The sequence below is a fragment of the Lipomyces arxii genome (assembly GCF_038497795.1).
Source record: "Lipomyces arxii strain Phaff 12-163 unplaced genomic scaffold V1512scaffold_3, whole genome shotgun sequence".
Taxonomy (NCBI): Eukaryota; Fungi; Ascomycota; class Lipomycetes; order Lipomycetales; family Lipomycetaceae; genus Lipomyces; species Lipomyces arxii.
The window spans coordinates 216,074-234,562 of NW_027117702.1; the positions used below are offsets into that span (position 1 = coordinate 216,074).

Genomic DNA, 18,489 nt, shown 5'->3' on the forward strand with positions numbered 1-18,489 from the left:
TTATCATCCGCATAACAATAAGGGTCATGTACTGCTTCTAGTACTAGTACTGTGGAGAAACGCCGTGTAAATAGTGCGGGGGGGGGGGGGGGGCAACCCAGACAGTGTGGAACAAAACCCTTTATTTTCTCAATGTCACTTCACACAAATCACTGCTAAAAAACCCCTCTCGGCGATCAGACCGGACATATGCCGGCCCTGAACAGGACTGACACAGAAGTGTATGATTCCGCGGGGAAGACTATCGGCATGTGACCGATTAAATCGGCGTCCACCCCGATAAATGTCTGAGATGCATAAACACTGATTTCTATGTCGAATCAAGCCGCACATCTGTTCTCAGATAACAGCTAGTTTCACAATTACCCGTAATTCAGTACTAGGGTCAGGGTCCGGATTTCACCCGGCGCGTGCACCGAGTAAGCAACTATGAGCCTCACTCGGATCTGCCTATTTGAGACTCCCCACACTTTTAAGCCGCACGCGAACATGGCGACGTTGGATTCAATAAATGTGCACGAAATCCTCATCTCTTGCATTTGAGCCTTCAGACAAATCACAAAAATCATCTCAAATTTAAAACATAATGGTTAATACTCTTCCAAAAATTGGTTTCTGTGGTTTGGGTGCTATGGGTGGTGGCATGGCCCGTAACCTTGCGAAGGTTGGATTTCCTGTTGCTGGTTATGATTTGTATACCCCATTGGTTGACAAGTTGGTTGCCGTTGGAGGAACCGCTGCTGCTTCTCCGGCTGCAGCTGCCGCCAACTGTGACTTCATGATATTGATGGTTGTCAACGACGTTCAAGCTGATTCAGTTCTGTTCACTCCAGAGACTGGTGCAATCGCTGCTATGCCAAAGGGCTCGACTGTCATTCTTTGCTCAACTACACCTCCCTCATATCTCAAAAAGCTCCGTGCTCATATTGACGAGACTCGTCCAGATCTTAAACTTCTTGACTGCCCTGTTTCCGGTGGATCAATTCGTGCTGCTGCTGGCACTTTGTCTATCTTCTCTTCAGGTCCTGAGGAAGATCTTGACAACGCCAAGGTTGTGCTCGAGGCTATGGCTGAGCCATTGTACAGAATCCCCGGTGGAATCAGCATGGGTTCGGTCGCAAAGATGTTGCATCAACATCAAGCCGCGACTAACATTATCATGGCTTCTGAGGCTATGGGACTTGCCGCTGTTGCTGGTTTAAACACAAAGGACGCGTATGATGCTATTTGCAAATCTATCGGTAGATCATGGATGTTTGAGAACCGTGGTCCTCATATGCTTGCCAACGACTATTTGACTGTGCATTCGGCGGTTTCAATTATTCTTAAGGACAACACCATCGTTACAACACATGCTAAGTCAATCGGTTTCCCTCTCGTGCTAGAGAACACGGCCGAGCAGCTTTACATTACTGGTACTCACAACGGTTTGACTAAGGAAGACGATGCAGGTCTCGTCCGTCTGTATATGCCCACCTCGTCTCCAGATTTGGTTGGGAACTTGACTACTTCTTCTGTCAAGGAAGGCAAGGCCGGAATCACAATTGACACTGTCATTGATCTCATGGCTGGTGTTCACCTTGCCTCAACCCGTGAATGCATGGCTTTTGCTAAGTTCGTTGATGTCGACCTTTCTTTACTATTTGACATCGTCACCAAGGGTGCTGGTGCCTCAAACATGTTTGACATCGCTGCTCCTCAAATCATCAAGGCTGGATCATTCTCGCTCAAGACTGTGAAGGAGACCCCAGAGGTTCTTGCCAATCTTAAGGTTGCTGTCCAAAAGGCCACTGAGATCGGTCAGTCTGTGCCAATGGCCGCCGCTGCTCTCCAGCAAATTTACTTTGACCTCCGCGAATAGACTTTTTTTCTTCTTTTTTTGCTCTTTGTATATTTTGGGCCCGGCTACAAGTACATTCTATTTTATTATATACAGCATTATCAATTTAATTAACTCCTTATGAAAAAAATATTCAAAAATCAAACTCGGACAGCCACGAAGGCGGCATAGCGGATAAAAAATCAAAGTTTTCCAAATCAAGAGGTTGCAGTCCGTCAAACGACAATGTTTGATCAGGCACCGGAATCTGCTCGTTTGCTGCCTCGCGCTGGGCAGTTTCTGCCTCAAGCTGCACCACTGCCTCGTACTGCATCTCGCTACGTTGCAGCATTTCTTTTAAACCACGTGTAATTCTATGAACCAGGTGCTGGCGCGCGCAGGGAGCGCCTTCAAACACGTTCAGCACCCGCGTGATTGACGAAAACACGAGCTGAATATCAATCCGGACGTGCTGGGTGTACCGTGTCGCGATCTTGAGCAAAAACACAGCCGCGAAAACGAACATGGTATGAAAATAATGCGGCATTCCGACCAGTGAAGCTTGCAACTGCGAGTTTTCGAGTAGCAAGTCCAGGATCGAAAAAGCGGTCGTGATGGCGGTTGACGCAATTTCTTGCAAGTCAGGTGATAACGACGAAAGCGGCATATCGCGAGAGTTGACCGGGGTGTGCGCGCGTGTATTCACGTGCGTTGCGTTCGTGCTGAGGCCGCGGAACGCGTGTGAGCAAATGTAGAACTTTGAGAACCGGCGGTGCAGGTTCAGCGCGTCTGACGGGAACGTACCAATCCATTTATGTCGCGCGAGCTTGCCTGACCACGCGGTACCCCATCTGTCGAGCTCGTCAGAAAATTCGCGTAGCCGCGGCACCAGCGCGTGTGGGATCTGTTTTCTGGTGTCAAGGCCGAAGATCTGTCGTGCGCGGCTGAGAATCATCAGCATGTCAATGTGGCTCACGAGCCGGAGATCAATCTCGCCCGCAAACGGAGACAGCATGTGTTGTTCCCAGTTGACAAAGTCCCGGGCAACACCTGCTGGTGGGACGCCTTGGAGCATTGAGATTTGCTCGTTGGAAAGGTAGATTAACATCCACATTTGGGACTTTACAAAATCGTCCTGGTCTGTATCCGGTTGATCCAAATGTGCGGTTTGATACTGCATTGAGATTGCTTTTCTCACCACCAACGCACTCAGCATCCACGTCATATCTGCGAGCCAGTAGCAGCCCATGCATAACGCTTTGATGTCTTCGAGTCCTAATCTGTTTCTGTACATTAATGACGACGTCAAGCTACGTATCTCGCGACTTAATTTATCGTAAATGTCACTTCCTAATGGGTCATGTAGCGATGCGACGGTGCATACTGTCAGCGCTAATAAAGTCGAAGTCTTCCGGATAGCAGCGAAATCTGGATAGACTTGAGAGTGTCCATAAAAATAGTGATCTAATTTCCCGAGATACAGCCTTGTTAACTGGTCCGCTTCGGAAAGTGTAATGACACCGCGCGATATGAAATCAGAGTCGATCACCAGTCCAGACGATTGAATGTTCCCATTTGTAGGTGCAGTGTCTGTTCTCGTTCTGGTGATCTCATATAGTGATCGAATAGGTGCTGAAGCAAGAGTATCGCCCGGTAACTTTACTTCTCCGCCGTCCATTCCATCATCACTTAACTCTGCCTCCCTCACCTTCGCTTCCTCTTCAGCCGTGTCGATTTCGTCTGTCGCTAGTATAGGTGGTAGTGACAGCGCGGCTCTTGCCTCGTTTAATGCGGCTTGTAATCTTTGAAATTGTCGCTTCATGCGTGAATTCCATCTGACATCATCAGCAATAAAAACCTCAGTAATTTATAGGCGGCCTACTTTGATTGGTCTTTTAATAGTCCTTGCATTGTCTTGTTCGGTGAACATAATAGACCTCGTTCAGCACACCTTTTACATGGTGGCATCTCATTTTCCATGATGCATTTGATCTACTACCAGTCAGTAAAAATTTGTTACTAAAGAAAACAAATATGCCGTACTTTTTGCCGTCGACATGCCGGGCACGCACTCGATTTCCGAGTCGTGACCGCCATTATGTCCGTGTCATCCAACCCTCTAATTGCAGGCGGCGTCGCACTTTCCTTACTCGACGTCGGCGACCGCTGTAACATAACTGCCACTCCATTTGGGTGGACTGGAGCCGGAGGATGACTTGTGGGGACACTCGATTGCGGGGACAACCCATTGGCTGGTGCTGCTGGTTCGGACATTAATGACGCAACACTCCATGTTCGTTTCGACATTGTATGTGCTTTTTCGGTGCGACTTTCGAATATTTTTGGCCTAGCTCTCTGGACGTTCCTCGAGACAAGCCAAAAACAGCAAACTATGCGGTCGCGTGTGGGGGGGAGGGACTTGAGACCTAACCCATTTTAATCAATCAATTCTGTAAAACAGGCAAAACCTTAATTTGACCCTTTCACACAAGTCCCTTTACTGCTGACATAGAGGTTTAAACTTTAATTTGAAAATCTACAAAAAAATCCTTGACAAAATTCAAAGAGGCTCAGATCAGCGCTATTTGGGACTCTTTTCGCGTATTTTAATTGACAATGAGCGGCGCTGAAGAAGCTGAGACGGTAGAGCCTGTGACTGTGAAAGTTGTTGCTGAAACTCCTGCTGTTGTTGAGGAGGTTGCGAAGCCTGTTGAGGTCACAGAGGAATTTATCAAGCCTGTTGAAGTTGCGGTAGTTGAAACTACTCCTACGGAAAACAAGAAAGAAGAGGTTACTGGAGAAAAGGACGTTGAAGAGAACAGCACTGTCACGGCAAAAAAGCGTAACATCATATCCGATGCATCGGTTCTGCCCATTACGTCTGACGCTGATGCGATCTTGAAGCAAGTCGAATTTTACTTTTCTGATGTCAATTTGCCAAAAGACAAGTTTCTGTGGAAAACTGTGTCAGCCAACAACGGTTGGGTTCCAATCAGCACTATTGCGTCGTTTGCACGCATGCGTCGGTTCCAGCCGCTCGAGTCTGTTGTTGAAGCGCTTCGTCTAAGCAAAGAACTGCTCGAGGTCAACGAGGACGGGACCCAGGTCCGTCGCAAGGTCGCACTGACGCAGCCAGCACCTGAACAGAAGGCGATTGCGTTCGCGGCTTCAATCTACGCTAAAGGATTTGGCGATGAAGTCCCAACCAGCCAGTTTGATATTGAGAAATTTTTTGAGGAGTTTGGATATGCCGTGCGACAGGTTCGCCTGCGCCGTGACCATGAAAAAAAATTCAAGGGCAGTGTTTTTGTCGAGTTTGCATCAGTCGAGGATGCTGCCAAGTTTTTGGCTATGGACCCGAAACCCAAGTTTGGCGAGGTTGAGCTCGAGATGATGTCCAAGAAGGCTTATGTCGACATGAAAACTGCCGAAGGCAAGGGCAATGGTGGCAAAAGTGACAAGCGACCGTTCGACGCATTTAGAGACTCGGGATCCAGAAAGCGTAAAGCCGAGGATTCTGGGGATGAAGAGTCCGAACGGCCGGCTGGTGGACGCGACCGTGGTGGACGCGGAGGACGAAGTGGTCGCGGCGGTAGAGGTGGCCGAGGTGGGCGTGGACGTGGTAACAAACGCGGTCGTGGTGGAAGACGGTAGATTGCGATTAAAAGTTGATGGCTTAATTTTCTGGTAATAATGAGGCACATGTACTATAAATAATATTCATACTTTTGACAATTTAAATAAAGTGGAAATCTGTAAAAAATTCATTTCACTGTAATATTTCACCGTAATACTTATATGATATCCATATTTATTATTAATAAAATATTCAACACTTTCTTTTGAATACTTCAATTTAATTATGAATTTTTACGAAGAAGCAAATAAGCCAACATGGTTTGAATTAGATCCACTCAGCACTTCGTACTAATATACAAAATAACACACAACGACGACAACAACATACTTAATACCGGCCACCGCCTCCACGTCCTCCACGATGCTGAAACTGGCCGTCTCGTCCACCGGAACTGTTGCTTCCACCCCGATTCCGGTTATACCCTCCTCGTTGCTGGCTATTGTATCCCCTGCTGTTGTTACCACCGTACCCGCGGTTGCCCTGTTGACTATTGTTGTTGTTTCGGTTATTGCGCTGCTCTTCGCGCTGTTGCTGGTTTTTCTCCCTGGCAATGTCAAGAACCTCGTCTGGTACCCTTAAGTATTTGATCTGCATCGTCAGTTCTGATATTTTCACATAACAGTATACTCACGTTGTTCCCACGAACGTAACACTCAGGTAATCTAAAAAATCGCGTTCCGTCCTTAAACGTCAATTGTCCATCTACTGAAATAACTAGCATGACATACGGCATTGGTCTGAACGACCTCCTTCAGTGTCAAGTTCATCCAAACATCACAATTCACTAAATGCCCATTCAAAGTCTCGCCGCTCTTGAGCTCCACTAGCATCGGATGACCTTGAGAGGTGTTTAAAAGTGTTAATGGCAACTGTACGAGTTAGTACTTGATTTGACATCGGCGTATTCATCGACATACCATGATTGATCTATGTTATTTAGAAAAATACTGAACAAAAAGAAATAAAAATTCTTTGAACTGAATATAAAAAACAACACAATCAAGACTATACCTTTCAATCTTTTGAAGTTGTTGTGATGGATAAACACTTCTCACTAAAACTCTAATCTCCCCTACATCACTCTACTCCATCTGCTCTGCACTCTCAGAAATAATAAAATATGTACATTGCGCTAACTCATACGACAAAAATATATACACTATCACCTCAAAGTCGCATCTGTAACAATGCCAGCCAGCACATATATAATTAATGAAAGTAATATACGAATTTGTCAGCCACAAAGCTAACACTCATCTCACTCATATGGACCCTTTAAATTCCAAACCATATAATAACTCCCGAAAATCCAAAAAGAAGAAAGACAAATCACGCAGACCAAGACCGCCTGCGGAGAAATACATTAGAACGCGCAAAAACAAAGACTATGATTGACAAATTAGAGAAGTGGATGCGACTCCATATCAGAGCCATCTTCATCAAAGGAGATCTTTTCATCTACTCGTTCCTCTTCATTGACTTCACGGTGACGCGCACGGTTTTCCATGTATTCGGTAAAATCGTCGAAGCTGATACGCTGGCCATCGGGAATCAGAAACGTAGCCTGAGTATCTTCAGATCTTATAAACGAGCCAACCATGTCGGCAAAAGCGACCGCAATCAACACGACAATCGAACCAGTCAAAATACCAATCAACAACGGGACAAGAACGTTGAACATCGCATTCAAGGCGCCATTTGTAAGACTAGCAGCGCTTTCGTGATGTCTATGATAGCTGTGATGACGGCTTCCATAGTGCTTGCCATGACCACGGTTTCTGTAGCCACAACCAGACTTTCCGCGACGACCAGCGTGACCAGACTCTTCTTCAGTATTTTGAACGGCGGCAGAGCTCGAAACAGAGGTAATCAAATTGGTTGTCATTCTCTGTGCGCGAGCACGAGCATCGTTAACCAAACTAATAAGTTCGCACCAGTATCGGTTATTTCCATCACAAGACAAGACGTTTGACTCAGCAACAGTGACACCAATGTTACCGCCAAGAACTTCAATATCAGAAACAAATCCAGTCGGGCTGACTGTAATCTTCGCCTGAAGAAGTTCTCTGTCCACCAGATCGGATCCACGGATAGTGTTGACAATCATGACAAGTGCCACATCTCGGGACGAACCAGAGGGACTCACACCGAGCGCGATATCAGCTCGAAGTTCGACCGCGTCGTCCACAAAGTCTTTGAGTGATTCGAGTTGGCTTTCAAAATCTAGAATTTTGTAAACAGTCTTGACCTCACTAGTCTCGCTAGGATCTAGCCTGATTGGGGCATTGATTGTAGCTGTAGTGTCATCAACGGAACTAAGATCGTATTCATAAACCTGACTGGTTAGAACGTTATAATGACTACTCATTAGGCAACTACTCACCACTGAACTGTAACGCTGAGCCACCAAAGCGTTATCTTTCAAAAGAGGTTCTGATCTATAAAAATTATTAGTCACATGCGACCTGCTGAACATCCGCGAATATCAAGACGGACGGAATAAGAAAAGATGATCTTTACCTGTCCAGAGTAATAATCAACCGTTCTTCATGATCTGATACCTTTGTCGCAAGATGAGCTGTCTTTAAGAGAAATTAGTAATCAACACCAAATTGAATCGAAATGATGCGTACAGTTACTGCAAGAGCAGAAGACACTATAGGTGCCAGTAACAAGATATTCTTTAAGAATCTCATTGTTTTTTAATCTATAAATATGTTGTTGTTGTAGTGGAAATGGTAATCCTATATAAATTTGTAAGTAAGAGACGGAAGAAGAAAAAAGAAGACTGTGAGAGTATATATGACGGACAAATAAAGATGACGACGGTATCGACCATGACAGACGACGGACCACTTCGGCTCTCTCGGCGCGGCTTAAAACAGCTTAATACGCCTTTGACCTAAACCTAAAAGCATTAACTTTGCGCCATTGAGCCTCATATTCCGATCTTGCCATAATACAAATTACCATATTACATAAGCGAGTATGGTGACGTCTATGACCTTAAATATGATTATTGTGATTACACGTGATATATTGTGATACAAGTCGAGTAAAAGTCTCCCGATTATTGTCAATTACGTCATTTTCTCGAAGACCCTTAAATAAGCGGTCCTATAAATAACCCTTACCTCAATCTTCTTGATTAGTTTACATGAAAGTGCTGAACTACGCTCAAATAATATACATTTTACGTATTATTCGAAGGTTTAAACTTAACTATGCCCAGAGCCGTCAAAGGTAAGAGAGAGCTGTTCGTATACGTACGCTCGGAATTTCGGATTAACCTTGTACTTCTATAGGCATCTTAGTCCAATGGTCCGTCTATCTCCTTACATATTGATTAATATATTCGACTGTGTTTTGTTCATTATCTAATTATTTAGTGACCCATCAATCAAATCATTGATCCTTAATGTTGACTCAAAGACTCATAATATCGTAATTGCTGCATGTCTGTCTGATTTAATTTTGACTCTGACTAACAAATTTCAGGACCTTGATGAAGAGCATCTAGTCATTGATGAACGACATGTAGACTATGTCAAGCAACAACTCGATAATCAACTAGCTGAAAACACATTTAATCCATCAGATTTGGAAACAATCACAGAGAAAAGGCGTTAAGCAGTCAGTTACATCATGCTGTGTAAGAAAAGATCGTCATTAATTCTACATAAGTACATTACCAAACACTATTCAAACTGCACCCGATCAGCCAACACCGCACTAAGATACTCAAACTCAGCAATATCCATCTGATCGGTCTGGCCATCAGGGCCAAACGCCAACACCAGATCAGCAACTGCCCTCGACATTGCTCGCCGTCCCTCGTCATCCCGCCAAACCTCGTGTGGGGCCTCAACAATATTCCATTCAGTTAACGCGGTTGTCATTTGCGACAATTCACGCTGGTAGTCTGCCCAGCCCTCCGTGTTTTGAATCATGTCCTGCGATGAAATCACAGCGATCCGGGTATCAAGCGGTAAAATTCCTCTGGACGCAGCAATCTCGTTTCGAGTAAAGGTGCGCGCGGCAACTTGTTCCTGGAACTTGGCCAAATTGTACTTGCCACTCACAGACTGCGATCGCCCGTAAATACGATCAACTGAGCTTCGGCCGCCAAAAATCCAGCCGATCTGTTTGTCAATGCCGAGTGGTGAGATGAATCCATGCAACCAGTATCCGAATCCACGGCCAGACGACCCAACAACATCGACAAAGTACTGCTCGTGATAAGTGTCAACTAGTACCAGACCGTAGATGTCACGATAGTGTCGCGAGGCAAATATTCGCGAGTACACACCGCCGATTCCATGCGACACTGGGATCCAGGGCCCGTGCTCGTCAATCTGGTTCAAGGCATCGGACAAAGCATCGACAGCCATGCCGGCCGACATTGGCGAAGGCGCATTGTCAGAAAATGCCATGCCAGGGCGATCCCAGTAACAATATCTGTAATTGTAAATAGCAGAGCCTTGATCTTCGACTTCTTGATCGAGCCATTCCATTGCTAAGACTTCAGCAGAAGTTGAGCCAGCTTCCAAAATAATTGTGGGCTCGGTCTCGTTCTGTTTTGGTCGGTTGCAGTACACATGTACACGATACAAGTTGTCTTCGACCTCAACGTATTGTCCAGGCGGAGCAATTCTAGAATCATAAGAATCGACCGCGATCGAGAGCATAATCAAAAAGACGAGAACAAGCAAGACAATAAATACGACAAGTGACCACATCACACTGCACCACTGTCTGCACGATCGCCTAACTCGAGACTGGGTAATGCGATGCCCGAGAATGCGTTCTTCAAGTCCACGTCGAGACCTTTCAACAAAATGATTGCACACGGTCACCCACGCTGCGGTGAAAATTGTCCAGAGCATAATCAAAATGCCCAACGGTCCGCCTTCGAAATGACGAAGCTTGTTGACGCTCAAGATAAGAATGAAGTCTAAAACCAAGAGGCCCATCATTGTCAGATTGACAATACGTTCAGATTTTGATGGGATGTTGAATACAAATAACGCAATACCCAAATTACCGAGAGAAACCATCATGTTTGCAAACATTAAAAAGTTTCCTCCCCGGGTATTCAGCGCTGGAATTGTGAAAAACATGGAAATCAGCAGTAAAAAGATGATGAGTGACGCAAAGATTAAGAACAAAAATGTCAGTCTTCGCAGCATTCGAATACTAAAGTTTTTGTATGGATTGATATCAGGATTATCAGACGAGAGCAGCAACGCAGTCGTCTCATCTGGTTCGGGAGTCAGCGTACGATAATCTCCTTCATGATGGTCAGAAGACGTTGGTTTTCCAGCCTGTCGTGGTGGTGATCCTGGAGCCACTTCTGTACTTCCAGACGCATTTGAGTCTCCTACTTCTAATGGATGTCCATCGTCTGAAGACGGCGAATGGTCTCTTGAACCATTTTGTCGACTAAATAAGCCCATGTTGTGATTGTTAGTCGTAGTAGGATTATTATTCCGATACATGATGTGATCGGTTGTGTTAATATATATATATATATATATAGGCTACACTATAAATTTGATCCCCTCCTATTCCGTGATAACTACGAACGCCCCAAACCAAAAAAACGTGACGTCAATTTTGATCATCACCTAGCACACAAAATACCGCCCAAGATCGACACGCAACAACTCCAAACTCAAAAAATAGCAAAATGGCTGTGTCAAACTCAATATTTACATACAAATTGCTATTTTCCACTGTAAACCCTAAATGTTTTAGAACCTTAAAAATTCTGACATGTACCCGTCTATTGCGTAGAATTTACCCCTGTAAATGGAAGCCTTATCGAATCCATCATTCTATCTCGGATGCGATTGCCCCTATACCTCAAATTTGTTCGTACCTTTCTCAGTTCTTGTCAGAATGTAAAACGTTCTGCCTCCAAAGTCGCATCGCCGCTTCCTCTTTCTCAATTCGTTTCGCCCGTTTGCGCTCGTAAATCAGCTGCACCGCACGTTTGATCCGGTCTTCGCCTTCGGCCAGGTTAGTTCGTGCAAGCTGGGCAACCTTATCAATTTCCTCGTTCGTGTAAATAAAATTCCAAGTACTCATGTATGGCGATGTGTCGGGATCTACACCAGGGACTTTCTCGTTCGGAATTAATGGGCAATATACAAACGTAATTCCTATTAGTATTAGTGAAGACCAAAGCCTGGCTCCCAAAAGTCAAAACGTACCTGCATTTGGCGATCGCAGTTTAAACTCCTGATTCGCAAAATCATCTGTATCAGGCCGATCATCTGCGCTGCCCGTGTCTTTATCCTCAATGGTGCCTGTCCAAATCGACACCGGTCCCAACGTCTTCCGCGCTCTCTCCGCTGGCCCTTGTCCTTTTTCAGGCTTATGGTCGGTCTTTTGCTGCTCCACTTTTGCAAGTGCCTCTTTCGTATTTCCAACCATATCGCCGCCTTTTTCAAGCTGCTCCATGTCATGAGCATGATCTTGCCCCTTTGGCCATCCAGCTTCCATAGGCCATCCCAGTATCCCTCTCTTCTTCGTATAACCAGCCGTAAGTTCAAGCCATGGAACGTCTTGTATATCAGCCGAGCAATCAAACGCGATGATCATGTCGACCTCGCGCTCAGGTCTGAGCAACGGATACACCGCTAAATTATTGTCCATCCCGGCGTCCATCAGATTGATCTCTTTCGCCGTATATAAACTAGGCGGGCATGTCGATGGCAAATATTGTTTTAGTCCAAGCACATAGTTTGGAATTCCGGCCGGCGTGATTGGATGAACTTCCTTCAAATCCTGGTCCCGCTCCATCATGATTGTATCAAGCGTCTCGATCGGCATATCATTCAATGCCGGCCGGATCTCCTTGTAAAAATGGCTAAGGGTCGCGCAAAATGCAGATCCAAAAGTGCCGAGCAACAACGTCAAGTTTAACTCTGGAACCGGGGTCTCAACACTAGCTCCGCTTGCCCACTTGCGACCCAAACTCCAGGTCGGAATCCAAGCAGCCAGCTCCTCGCAACCTACTTCGTACGGCGTGAATTCGAACCACTGAAACCACGACTCACGCTTGTTACTTTCCTGAATCTCAGCCTTCCGCTCAATCGTCTCCGACTCGTCCACAGCGGCCTGCTCGCCCTCGGTCAATCCAATCTCGTGCCGTACTGCTGTATAGATTGGCATTGGCACAGCGCCGGTGTCGACAATTCTGCGCTGACTTGAAATTTTTAAACTGTCCCGGTCGACAATCAATTCATTTTTGGGCACCATCAAGCGCGAAGACAATAAAACCCCGTAGATGTCAGCCAGAGACACCCCGGTAAAGTTGTAGTAGGTCTTTTCAATAATGCCATGCAAAAGGTACTTGTCCGTAGGCATCTTTGTGATTAAATCTATCAACGCCGGCACATATGCAATATGAATTCCTGTTCTATCCTTGACATGATCCAGTAGAGTCACCGTGTTGTATTCGGCCAAGGTATAAAACAAAGCCAAAGCCCAGGTGGATCCACTAACACCGGCGACGTACGTTAAGCAGTCAAACAGGCCCGACGTCTGCATTGCATTGAAATACCCACTTGATGCAATCATCGCTCTATACCCACCTCCAGACCCAGTCACAGCAATGGTCGGTACATCACGCTCGTCGATTGAGGACGCGGGAATGCCCAAGAACTTTGAAAGCGACCGCTTAGTAAACTTGCTTCGCCGCTGACGAAACTTTGTCTCCTGCACAGAGAGCTGCGGCCCTAATCGCACGTATGCCGGCATTGCAATTTCCGGATTTAACGTCATGTCCTGGCTGTCCTGAATGATCTCAAACCCAAGACTGTGTTTATCGTCGGTGTTAATGATGGACTGCACTTTTCGTACCCAAATTGGCAAACTGAGAGAGAATGACACCGAGTCTCGCATTGAGGCCATGATTGAGTCCCACGACGCAACATCTGATAGCTTGTTCTGGAACTCTAAATACTTTTGCTTGATTGAGTCCCATGATGGAAGGTCAAACATCCCAGGGTCTTGATCGTTTACTTCTGTCTTAACATTTTTTGAAGCATCGTTTTGAATTGTGTCGACTGTGCTCGACAGGGTGATTACGGCCAAAAGTATTAAACCAAAAGTGACAGGACCTGTTCGGGTGTAGATCACTTCTAATTCAGAATTTACCGGAAATTGAACGACACGAGCTCACCTCCTACCTTCCCTTTATTATCTGCACTTTGATTCCCGTGATAGGGTCTGCAAGAGGAAGCATTCTTCAACTTAAGATTCTGCTGTAGACTTCTACTGGATCTGACCGTTGAGCGGCAAGACAAGTTCGCTATAAGAACCAGTCGCGGTATTGTCCTTATCCGTAGCATTTCGCGAAAACGACAAAGTCAATGTCAAACGCAATATCACGCTCAAAAACGATCAAATATCCCAAGGAGCTTGGTTGGAACTGCCTTCGTTTAATGGACACTGACTTACGAGCGTATGGATGTGTATGGGGTAAGGGCTTAAACGTAGATCTTCGGTTCCGGACGCTGCCTGACGACACTGTTCTAAACCAGTTTGGAGACTTCAAGTGAACGAGCTTCGGTTGAGTAAATCGAACTCAGTTTCAAACACTTGCGTTTCTTTTTTGAAATGTCAAGACCTGCACTGGTTCGATCTGGAACCTGGACGCTTTTGGACGCCAACGGGACAGGGGTCGCAAACTTGTCTCTTGAAGATGCACTCGAGCGAGCGGATCAGTTGTCGCAAAAAATTGCAGGGTCATTGACGAGACTCGGGACTGCTTCGACTGCAATTGAGAATGCGATTAAGCCCATTTCAGGGTCTACACAGACATACACAAACATATCGAAAAGTACGCTCTATTGTTGACCGAAATGAAATTGTACTGACAGGGAGCAGATGTCGAAGCGACAATTGCTGAATTGGAAGTACTCCGGTCGTATCAGGTTGTATTTGAGGAGGAGGAACCTCGAATTCGACGTGGTAACCTTGAAGTGTGGGAATATTTGCAAAGCATAGGTCGGTTAAACGAAGCCATTAAGTCGCTTGAAGATTCTCGACTGAAGAGCTCCCAACAAGTCACACTGAAAATGAAGCAGTTAATTAATGTAGCAGTTGGAAACGTGCGAGAACGGTACAGTCGAATGTTGATGGAGGTGTCGTGTATCCCGGAACCTCGTGCGAAAGGCAGTTTCACATACCAACCCGATATTGGCGACGACGTGCTGCAGAAGTTGTCGGTCATGGTTGACTTTTTTATGGTGACCGACATGAGCGCGGCAGTGCCGCTATATACAGAGATTCGACGCAAGTATATAATGTATTACATGTCGACATTATCGAACTCTGTTGTCAATGGAGAGTTTAAAAGGGTAAATGGGTTTTACGTCAAAGGCAGTAGTCAGTTTAAAGCATATTTGGATGTGATTACCAAGACTATGATTGTGAGTATTACTTTAGTGTTTCGAGGTTGAAGGCTAATTAGAGCAGAGCGAGGAGAAGGCAATAAAGACGATATTCAAATCAAAAACTTATATTCAAAGTGCGCTTTCGGGAACTCTGGAAGATTTTGAAAAATATTTCCAGGCAACTCTGCAGTCTGTCAACACTGTCATTCGAAAAGGGTTAGTTACGGACTGTTTGTACGCGTACGACATTTTGGAGCTTGTGCACAATGCGTCCGGGGAACTTTTACTACTGAATGAGAACCCAGTGTTCAATCTAGAATCTTCGTGCAAAGATTTGCGTAAGACTGGACAAGACACGTTCGTTGAAATTTTACGGCACATTGAAGTCTCTGTCACCGGGCTGACGACGATGCCGGTCGATTTCGCAGTGTTGGACATTACGCGGGAGACCGCGGCGTTCATCGTCAACTTGGCCGAGTACGACACGACGCTGGTGTCGCTGCTGATTCCGCTCGGAGCACCACGGACGTGGAACACACGGTTGGCATATCATACTACGTATAGCACTGCTCCCGCGGCCGGCACACCGAAGAGCTCTTACATGGGCACAGAGATTTTGGGGTTGTTCATATCTGAGTGCATTGACGATCTGCTCATCAATATTGAGGCTAAGTCGAGGGTCCAATACAAGAAAGTAACCAGAGTTGGGTTGCAAGTAATTTCGAATTTGATTTACCTGGAACGCACGATCCGGAAGTCGCGTGCTATTATACAGATCTTGACCCTACATGGGTTTGACAGGCTTGAAAAGATTAAAAATCGTGCGCTCAACATGTTTTTGGAAGGGTGGGCTAGCGCTGCCGAGTTTTTGATGGACAAGACCATTGTCCGGTCTAATACTGTCTCTAGCGGAGGTAGGACGATGAGCTCGAAAGATAGGGAAGTTATCAAGGAAAAGTTTAAAAATTTCAACGCACTGTTTGACGATTTGGTGGCCAAGTTCAAGGAGTATAAGTTTACAGACCCGGCGCTACGGGCTTATTTGGCAAAAGAGGTCGCTTTTATTGTGCCGCTTTACCAGAGGTTCTATGATAAACACAAAGGCGGTGAGTTTAGCAAGCATACTGAGAAGTACATTAAGTATACACGGCATGAGCTCGAACAAACTCTGTCGTCATTGGGTTGATGTCTATCGTGCAAGAAATTGGTCTTGTTTTCTAATTCCTTATTGGTTTGATGAATGTGCATAGAACTTAATAATGTGTTGAATTTTTGGAGTTCTTCGGTCTGTATAGTAAACAAAATTTACAAATTGGGTTGATATGTCACTACTGTTCTGTAGACGACTGTGAGCCGCATCGCCAATATGGCACGGCACTTCACGTACTTTCCCATACCAGTAGCTAGCCGAGCTGTTTGCAGAATTAACGTTGTATTTTTTGTAACGAGTAGGCTGAATAGTTAATATGTGAAATCGATCCATATTGAGAATTGAATCGTAGATTCGGTAAGGTAGCTTATAGCCACGTGGGAACTGATCACGACCTTATGAAGACCTATTTGGACAAATTTCCACGTGGAGTAATCACAAGCGAATAGAGGAATGCTTTTTTTCTAAAAAATATTTTGAAATAAAACGAAGACTTTCCGCTCATCACATTCATCATCATTTACCATTTTGACAGTTTTTGAATACTTCCAACCACCTGTACGGCTATTACGGCTTTGATCCAATGTTTGCTGCACCGTTATCCTGGATTTCACCTCCAAAGCCAAAAAAAATTGAGCTAGACAAAAATAAGATCTATTCCGTTGAAGAAGCAAAGGAAATCTTTGCAACCGTATTAGTGGATGCTTATGGTCGTCGCTATGAAAACAACGTGCCTCTAAAAAACTTGGTACCAGTAGAGAATACTGAAGAGTTAAAGCCCGGATATACAACAGAATTTCCAAGGGAAAAAATTCGTCCATTATCTGAGCGAGTTGAAAAACAGATTGAAGACATGATCGACGAAAAGGAGTGTCTTACTGACACCGACCAGAGTGAAGAAATTGAAGAGAGCTGCAGTTACAAGACATGTCGATCTGCTTCAAATGAAGTAAAATTTGATGAAATTTTACTGAAAGACGATACAGCTTCAATCACAGAATCCGCAGAAAACACAAGCAAGAAAGTACAGGTTACGCCTATTGATGAATCTGAGAATACACCAATCAAATATCAGCCATTAGATGAGCTTTTTGCACAAAATCTACAGATTGATAACAGTCAAAAGAATAACAGAGGTATATGGGGTCGAATTGGACAAATGTTTGGATACTAGCCTATGTACGTATAGTGTGAGAGTAAGATGAAGTAACAATGGCTTAGTAAAAGATGATGTAAACAATAGCAAAATAAGCGTCACTTTAATTTGATATTTAAGCCAGATGCTCTTGCATGCTTCCGAAAGGTGCATCCGTTCTCGCAGGGTTACATAAAAATTTAATGAGTGCGACTCTTCGACTTACTTCCAGTGCTCAATCCCGTTTACTGAGCGTTTCTTCACATCTTCGTCTATTCTCAACTACTTCAAAAATGTCTTCAGGCTATTCTACTCGTTCTGTCGGTGCAGCCAATACCCTGGATTATCGTGTCTTTATTGAAAAGGACGGTGTTCCAATCTCACCTTTCCATGACATCCCTCTCTATGCCAATGAGCAGAAGACTATTCTTAACATGATTGTTGAGATTCCAAGATGGACTAATGCTAAGCTTGAGGTATGTTTTATTTTATATAGTTCAATCGAGCGTTACATTGACATTAAAGATCAGCAAGGAGGAGACACTTAACCCCATCAAGCAGGATGTTAAGAAGGGAAAGCTTCGTTACGTTCGTAACTGCTTCCCTCACCATGGATACATCCATAACTACGGGTATGTTTTAATCTACTTTATGGGTCAAATTGACACTAATAACTCAGTGCATTCCCTCAGACTTGGGAAGACCCCAACTTTTTAAATCCTGAGACCAACGCCAATGGTGACAATGACCCAATTGACGTCTGCGAAATCGGATGGCAGGTGTCGTACCCCGGTGAGGTCAAACAGGTCAAGGTCCTCGGTGTCATGGCTCTTTTGGACGAGGGTGAGACTGACTGGAAGGTTATTGCCATCGACATCCGTGATCCTATCGCACCTAAGCTCAACGACATTGAGGATGTAGAGAAATATCTTCCTGGACTTCTCCGTGCCACCAACGAGTGGTTCAGAATCTACAAGATGCCTGACGGAAAGCCCGAGAACCACTTTGCATTCTCTGGCGAGTGCCGCAACAAGAAGTACGCTGCGGAAGTCATCGAGGAGACTGCTGTGGCGTGGAACAAGTTGATTGGTGGCTCTGTTGATCCTAAGGGTATTTCGTTGGCCAACACTACTTTGTCGTCAACTTCGGGATACGTCAGCGCGTCCGCTCTTTCTATCCCTGCAGCCGACAACCTTCCTCCTGCTCCTATTGACTCGTCTATTGACAAGTGGTTCTTCCTTGCTGGTGCCAACTAAGCTATATTTGTTTTGGTTATTTTAGTAAATGCAAAAGTAGACATCTTAACACTAAATATGCTTTTGTAGTATAAACGCCTTC

The 18,489-nt window shown here is 45.0% G+C and overlaps 10 protein-coding genes across 10 annotated transcripts; 5 read left to right on the forward strand and 5 right to left on the reverse strand.

Annotated features, from left to right (window-relative positions):
* The first annotated feature begins 93 nt into the window (after positions 1 to 93).
* Positions 94 to 1,879, forward strand: V1512DRAFT_258975 (NAD binding domain of 6-phosphogluconate dehydrogenase-domain-containing protein). Its single transcript, XM_066915544.1, has one exon. The coding sequence runs from the start codon at positions 587 to 589 to the stop codon at positions 1,859 to 1,861; it is 1,275 nt and encodes a 424-aa protein (XP_066772932.1). The 5' UTR covers positions 94 to 586; the 3' UTR covers positions 1,862 to 1,879.
* A 39-nt stretch (positions 1,880 to 1,918) lies between these two features.
* On the reverse strand, positions 1,919 to 4,230 carry V1512DRAFT_258979 (uncharacterized protein). Its single transcript, XM_066915545.1, has 3 exons — positions 3,863 to 4,230; positions 3,702 to 3,811; positions 1,919 to 3,654 (listed from the first exon to the last, which is right to left on the reverse strand). The coding sequence occupies exons 1-3, from the start codon at positions 4,124 to 4,126 to the stop codon at positions 1,974 to 1,976; spliced, it is 2,055 nt and encodes a 684-aa protein (XP_066772933.1). The 5' UTR covers positions 4,127 to 4,230; the 3' UTR covers positions 1,919 to 1,973.
* Positions 4,231 to 4,373: 143 nt separating this feature from the next.
* Positions 4,374 to 5,564, forward strand: V1512DRAFT_258980 (uncharacterized protein). The gene has a single exon (XM_066915546.1). The coding sequence runs from the start codon at positions 4,436 to 4,438 to the stop codon at positions 5,471 to 5,473; it is 1,038 nt and encodes a 345-aa protein (XP_066772934.1). The 5' UTR covers positions 4,374 to 4,435; the 3' UTR covers positions 5,474 to 5,564.
* A 140-nt stretch (positions 5,565 to 5,704) lies between these two features.
* On the reverse strand, positions 5,705 to 6,559 carry V1512DRAFT_258982 (uncharacterized protein). Its single transcript, XM_066915547.1, has 4 exons — positions 6,377 to 6,559; positions 6,188 to 6,328; positions 6,091 to 6,141; positions 5,705 to 6,047 (listed from the first exon to the last, which is right to left on the reverse strand). The coding sequence occupies exons 1-4, from the start codon at positions 6,377 to 6,379 to the stop codon at positions 5,787 to 5,789; spliced, it is 456 nt and encodes a 151-aa protein (XP_066772935.1). The 5' UTR covers positions 6,380 to 6,559; the 3' UTR covers positions 5,705 to 5,786.
* Positions 6,560 to 6,563: 4 nt separating this feature from the next.
* On the reverse strand, positions 6,564 to 8,604 carry V1512DRAFT_274464 (uncharacterized protein). The gene is made up of 5 exons (XM_066917780.1): positions 8,415 to 8,604; positions 8,093 to 8,367; positions 7,980 to 8,041; positions 7,843 to 7,897; positions 6,564 to 7,794 (listed from the first exon to the last, which is right to left on the reverse strand). The coding sequence occupies exons 2-5, from the start codon at positions 8,153 to 8,155 to the stop codon at positions 6,859 to 6,861; spliced, it is 1,116 nt and encodes a 371-aa protein (XP_066772936.1). The 5' UTR covers positions 8,156 to 8,367; positions 8,415 to 8,604; the 3' UTR covers positions 6,564 to 6,858.
* Positions 8,605 to 8,615: 11 nt separating this feature from the next.
* On the forward strand, positions 8,616 to 9,155 carry V1512DRAFT_258989 (TFIIH subunit TTDA/Tfb5). Its single transcript, XM_066915548.1, has 4 exons — positions 8,616 to 8,702; positions 8,765 to 8,780; positions 8,849 to 8,912; positions 8,958 to 9,155. Exons 1-4 carry the CDS (start codon positions 8,684 to 8,686, stop codon positions 9,087 to 9,089), a joined length of 231 nt encoding a protein of 76 aa, XP_066772937.1. The 5' UTR covers positions 8,616 to 8,683; the 3' UTR covers positions 9,090 to 9,155.
* Positions 9,156 to 9,157: 2 nt separating this feature from the next.
* V1512DRAFT_204014 (uncharacterized protein) lies at positions 9,158 to 10,915 on the reverse strand (the record flags this gene model as incomplete). Its single annotated transcript, XM_066913312.1, has 2 exons — positions 9,158 to 10,783; positions 10,844 to 10,915. The coding sequence occupies 2 exons, from the start codon at positions 10,913 to 10,915 to the stop codon at positions 9,158 to 9,160; spliced, it is 1,698 nt and encodes a 565-aa protein (XP_066772938.1).
* Positions 10,916 to 10,995: 80 nt separating this feature from the next.
* Positions 10,996 to 13,926, reverse strand: V1512DRAFT_258993 (acyl transferase/acyl hydrolase/lysophospholipase). The gene is made up of 2 exons (XM_066915549.1): positions 11,675 to 13,926; positions 10,996 to 11,623 (listed from the first exon to the last, which is right to left on the reverse strand). The coding sequence occupies exons 1-2, from the start codon at positions 13,467 to 13,469 to the stop codon at positions 11,346 to 11,348; spliced, it is 2,073 nt and encodes a 690-aa protein (XP_066772939.1). The 5' UTR covers positions 13,470 to 13,926; the 3' UTR covers positions 10,996 to 11,345.
* Positions 13,927 to 13,950: 24 nt separating this feature from the next.
* V1512DRAFT_234774 (Cullin repeat-like-containing domain protein) lies at positions 13,951 to 16,194 on the forward strand. Its single transcript, XM_066914065.1, has 3 exons — positions 13,951 to 14,310; positions 14,358 to 14,902; positions 14,949 to 16,194. The coding sequence occupies exons 1-3, from the start codon at positions 14,088 to 14,090 to the stop codon at positions 16,050 to 16,052; spliced, it is 1,872 nt and encodes a 623-aa protein (XP_066772940.1). The 5' UTR covers positions 13,951 to 14,087; the 3' UTR covers positions 16,053 to 16,194.
* A 1,250-nt stretch (positions 16,195 to 17,444) lies between these two features.
* V1512DRAFT_204185 (inorganic pyrophosphatase) lies at positions 17,445 to 18,407 on the forward strand (the record flags this gene model as incomplete). Its single annotated transcript, XM_066913322.1, has 3 exons — positions 17,445 to 17,627; positions 17,677 to 17,783; positions 17,831 to 18,407. 3 exons carry the CDS (start codon positions 17,445 to 17,447, stop codon positions 18,405 to 18,407), a joined length of 867 nt encoding a protein of 288 aa, XP_066772941.1.
* Positions 18,408 to 18,489: the final 82 nt, after the last annotated feature.

Excerpts from the sequence above, each read along its gene's own strand:
- V1512DRAFT_258975 (XM_066915544.1), top strand. The coding sequence starts at position 587 with ATGGTTAATACTCTTCCAAAAATTGGTTTCTGTGGTTTGGGTGCTATG.
- V1512DRAFT_258979 (XM_066915545.1), bottom strand. The coding sequence starts at position 4,126 with ATGTCGAAACGAACATGGAGTGTTGCGTCATTAATGTCCGAACCAGCA. Across the intron at positions 3,812-3,862 it reads CGGCATGTCGACGGCAAAAA|ATCAAATGCATCATGGAAAA; the intron begins GTACGGCATATT and ends GACTGGTAGTAG. Across the intron at positions 3,655-3,701 it reads CTATTAAAAGACCAATCAAA|ATGGAATTCACGCATGAAGC; the intron begins GTAGGCCGCCTA and ends TGATGATGTCAG.
- V1512DRAFT_258980 (XM_066915546.1), top strand. The coding sequence starts at position 4,436 with ATGAGCGGCGCTGAAGAAGCTGAGACGGTAGAGCCTGTGACTGTGAAA.
- V1512DRAFT_258982 (XM_066915547.1), bottom strand. Across the intron at positions 6,142-6,187 it reads AGGTCGTTCAGACCAATGCC|GACGGAACGCGATTTTTTAG; the intron begins GTATGTCATGCT and ends TTGACGTTTAAG. Across the intron at positions 6,048-6,090 it reads GTTACGTTCGTGGGAACAAC|ATCAAATACTTAAGGGTACC; the intron begins GTGAGTATACTG and ends CTGACGATGCAG.
- V1512DRAFT_274464 (XM_066917780.1), bottom strand. The coding sequence starts at position 8,155 with ATGAGATTCTTAAAGAATATCTTGTTACTGGCACCTATAGTGTCTTCT. Across the intron at positions 7,898-7,979 it reads TTGATTATTACTCTGGACAG|ATCAGAACCTCTTTTGAAAG; the intron begins GTAAAGATCATC and ends TAATTTTTATAG. Across the intron at positions 7,795-7,842 it reads CTCAGCGTTACAGTTCAGTG|GTTTATGAATACGATCTTAG; the intron begins GTGAGTAGTTGC and ends CTAACCAGTCAG.
- V1512DRAFT_258989 (XM_066915548.1), top strand. Across the intron at positions 8,913-8,957 it reads CTCATAATATCGTAATTGCT|GACCTTGATGAAGAGCATCT; the intron begins GCATGTCTGTCT and ends AACAAATTTCAG.
- V1512DRAFT_258993 (XM_066915549.1), bottom strand. The coding sequence starts at position 13,469 with ATGTTTGACCTTCCATCATGGGACTCAATCAAGCAAAAGTATTTAGAG. Across the intron at positions 11,624-11,674 it reads ACTGCGATCGCCAAATGCAG|GAATTACGTTTGTATATTGC; the intron begins GTACGTTTTGAC and ends TAATACTAATAG.
- V1512DRAFT_234774 (XM_066914065.1), top strand. The coding sequence starts at position 14,088 with ATGTCAAGACCTGCACTGGTTCGATCTGGAACCTGGACGCTTTTGGAC. Across the intron at positions 14,311-14,357 it reads ATACACAAACATATCGAAAA|ATGTCGAAGCGACAATTGCT; the intron begins GTACGCTCTATT and ends GACAGGGAGCAG. Across the intron at positions 14,903-14,948 it reads TGATTACCAAGACTATGATT|AGCGAGGAGAAGGCAATAAA; the intron begins GTGAGTATTACT and ends TAATTAGAGCAG.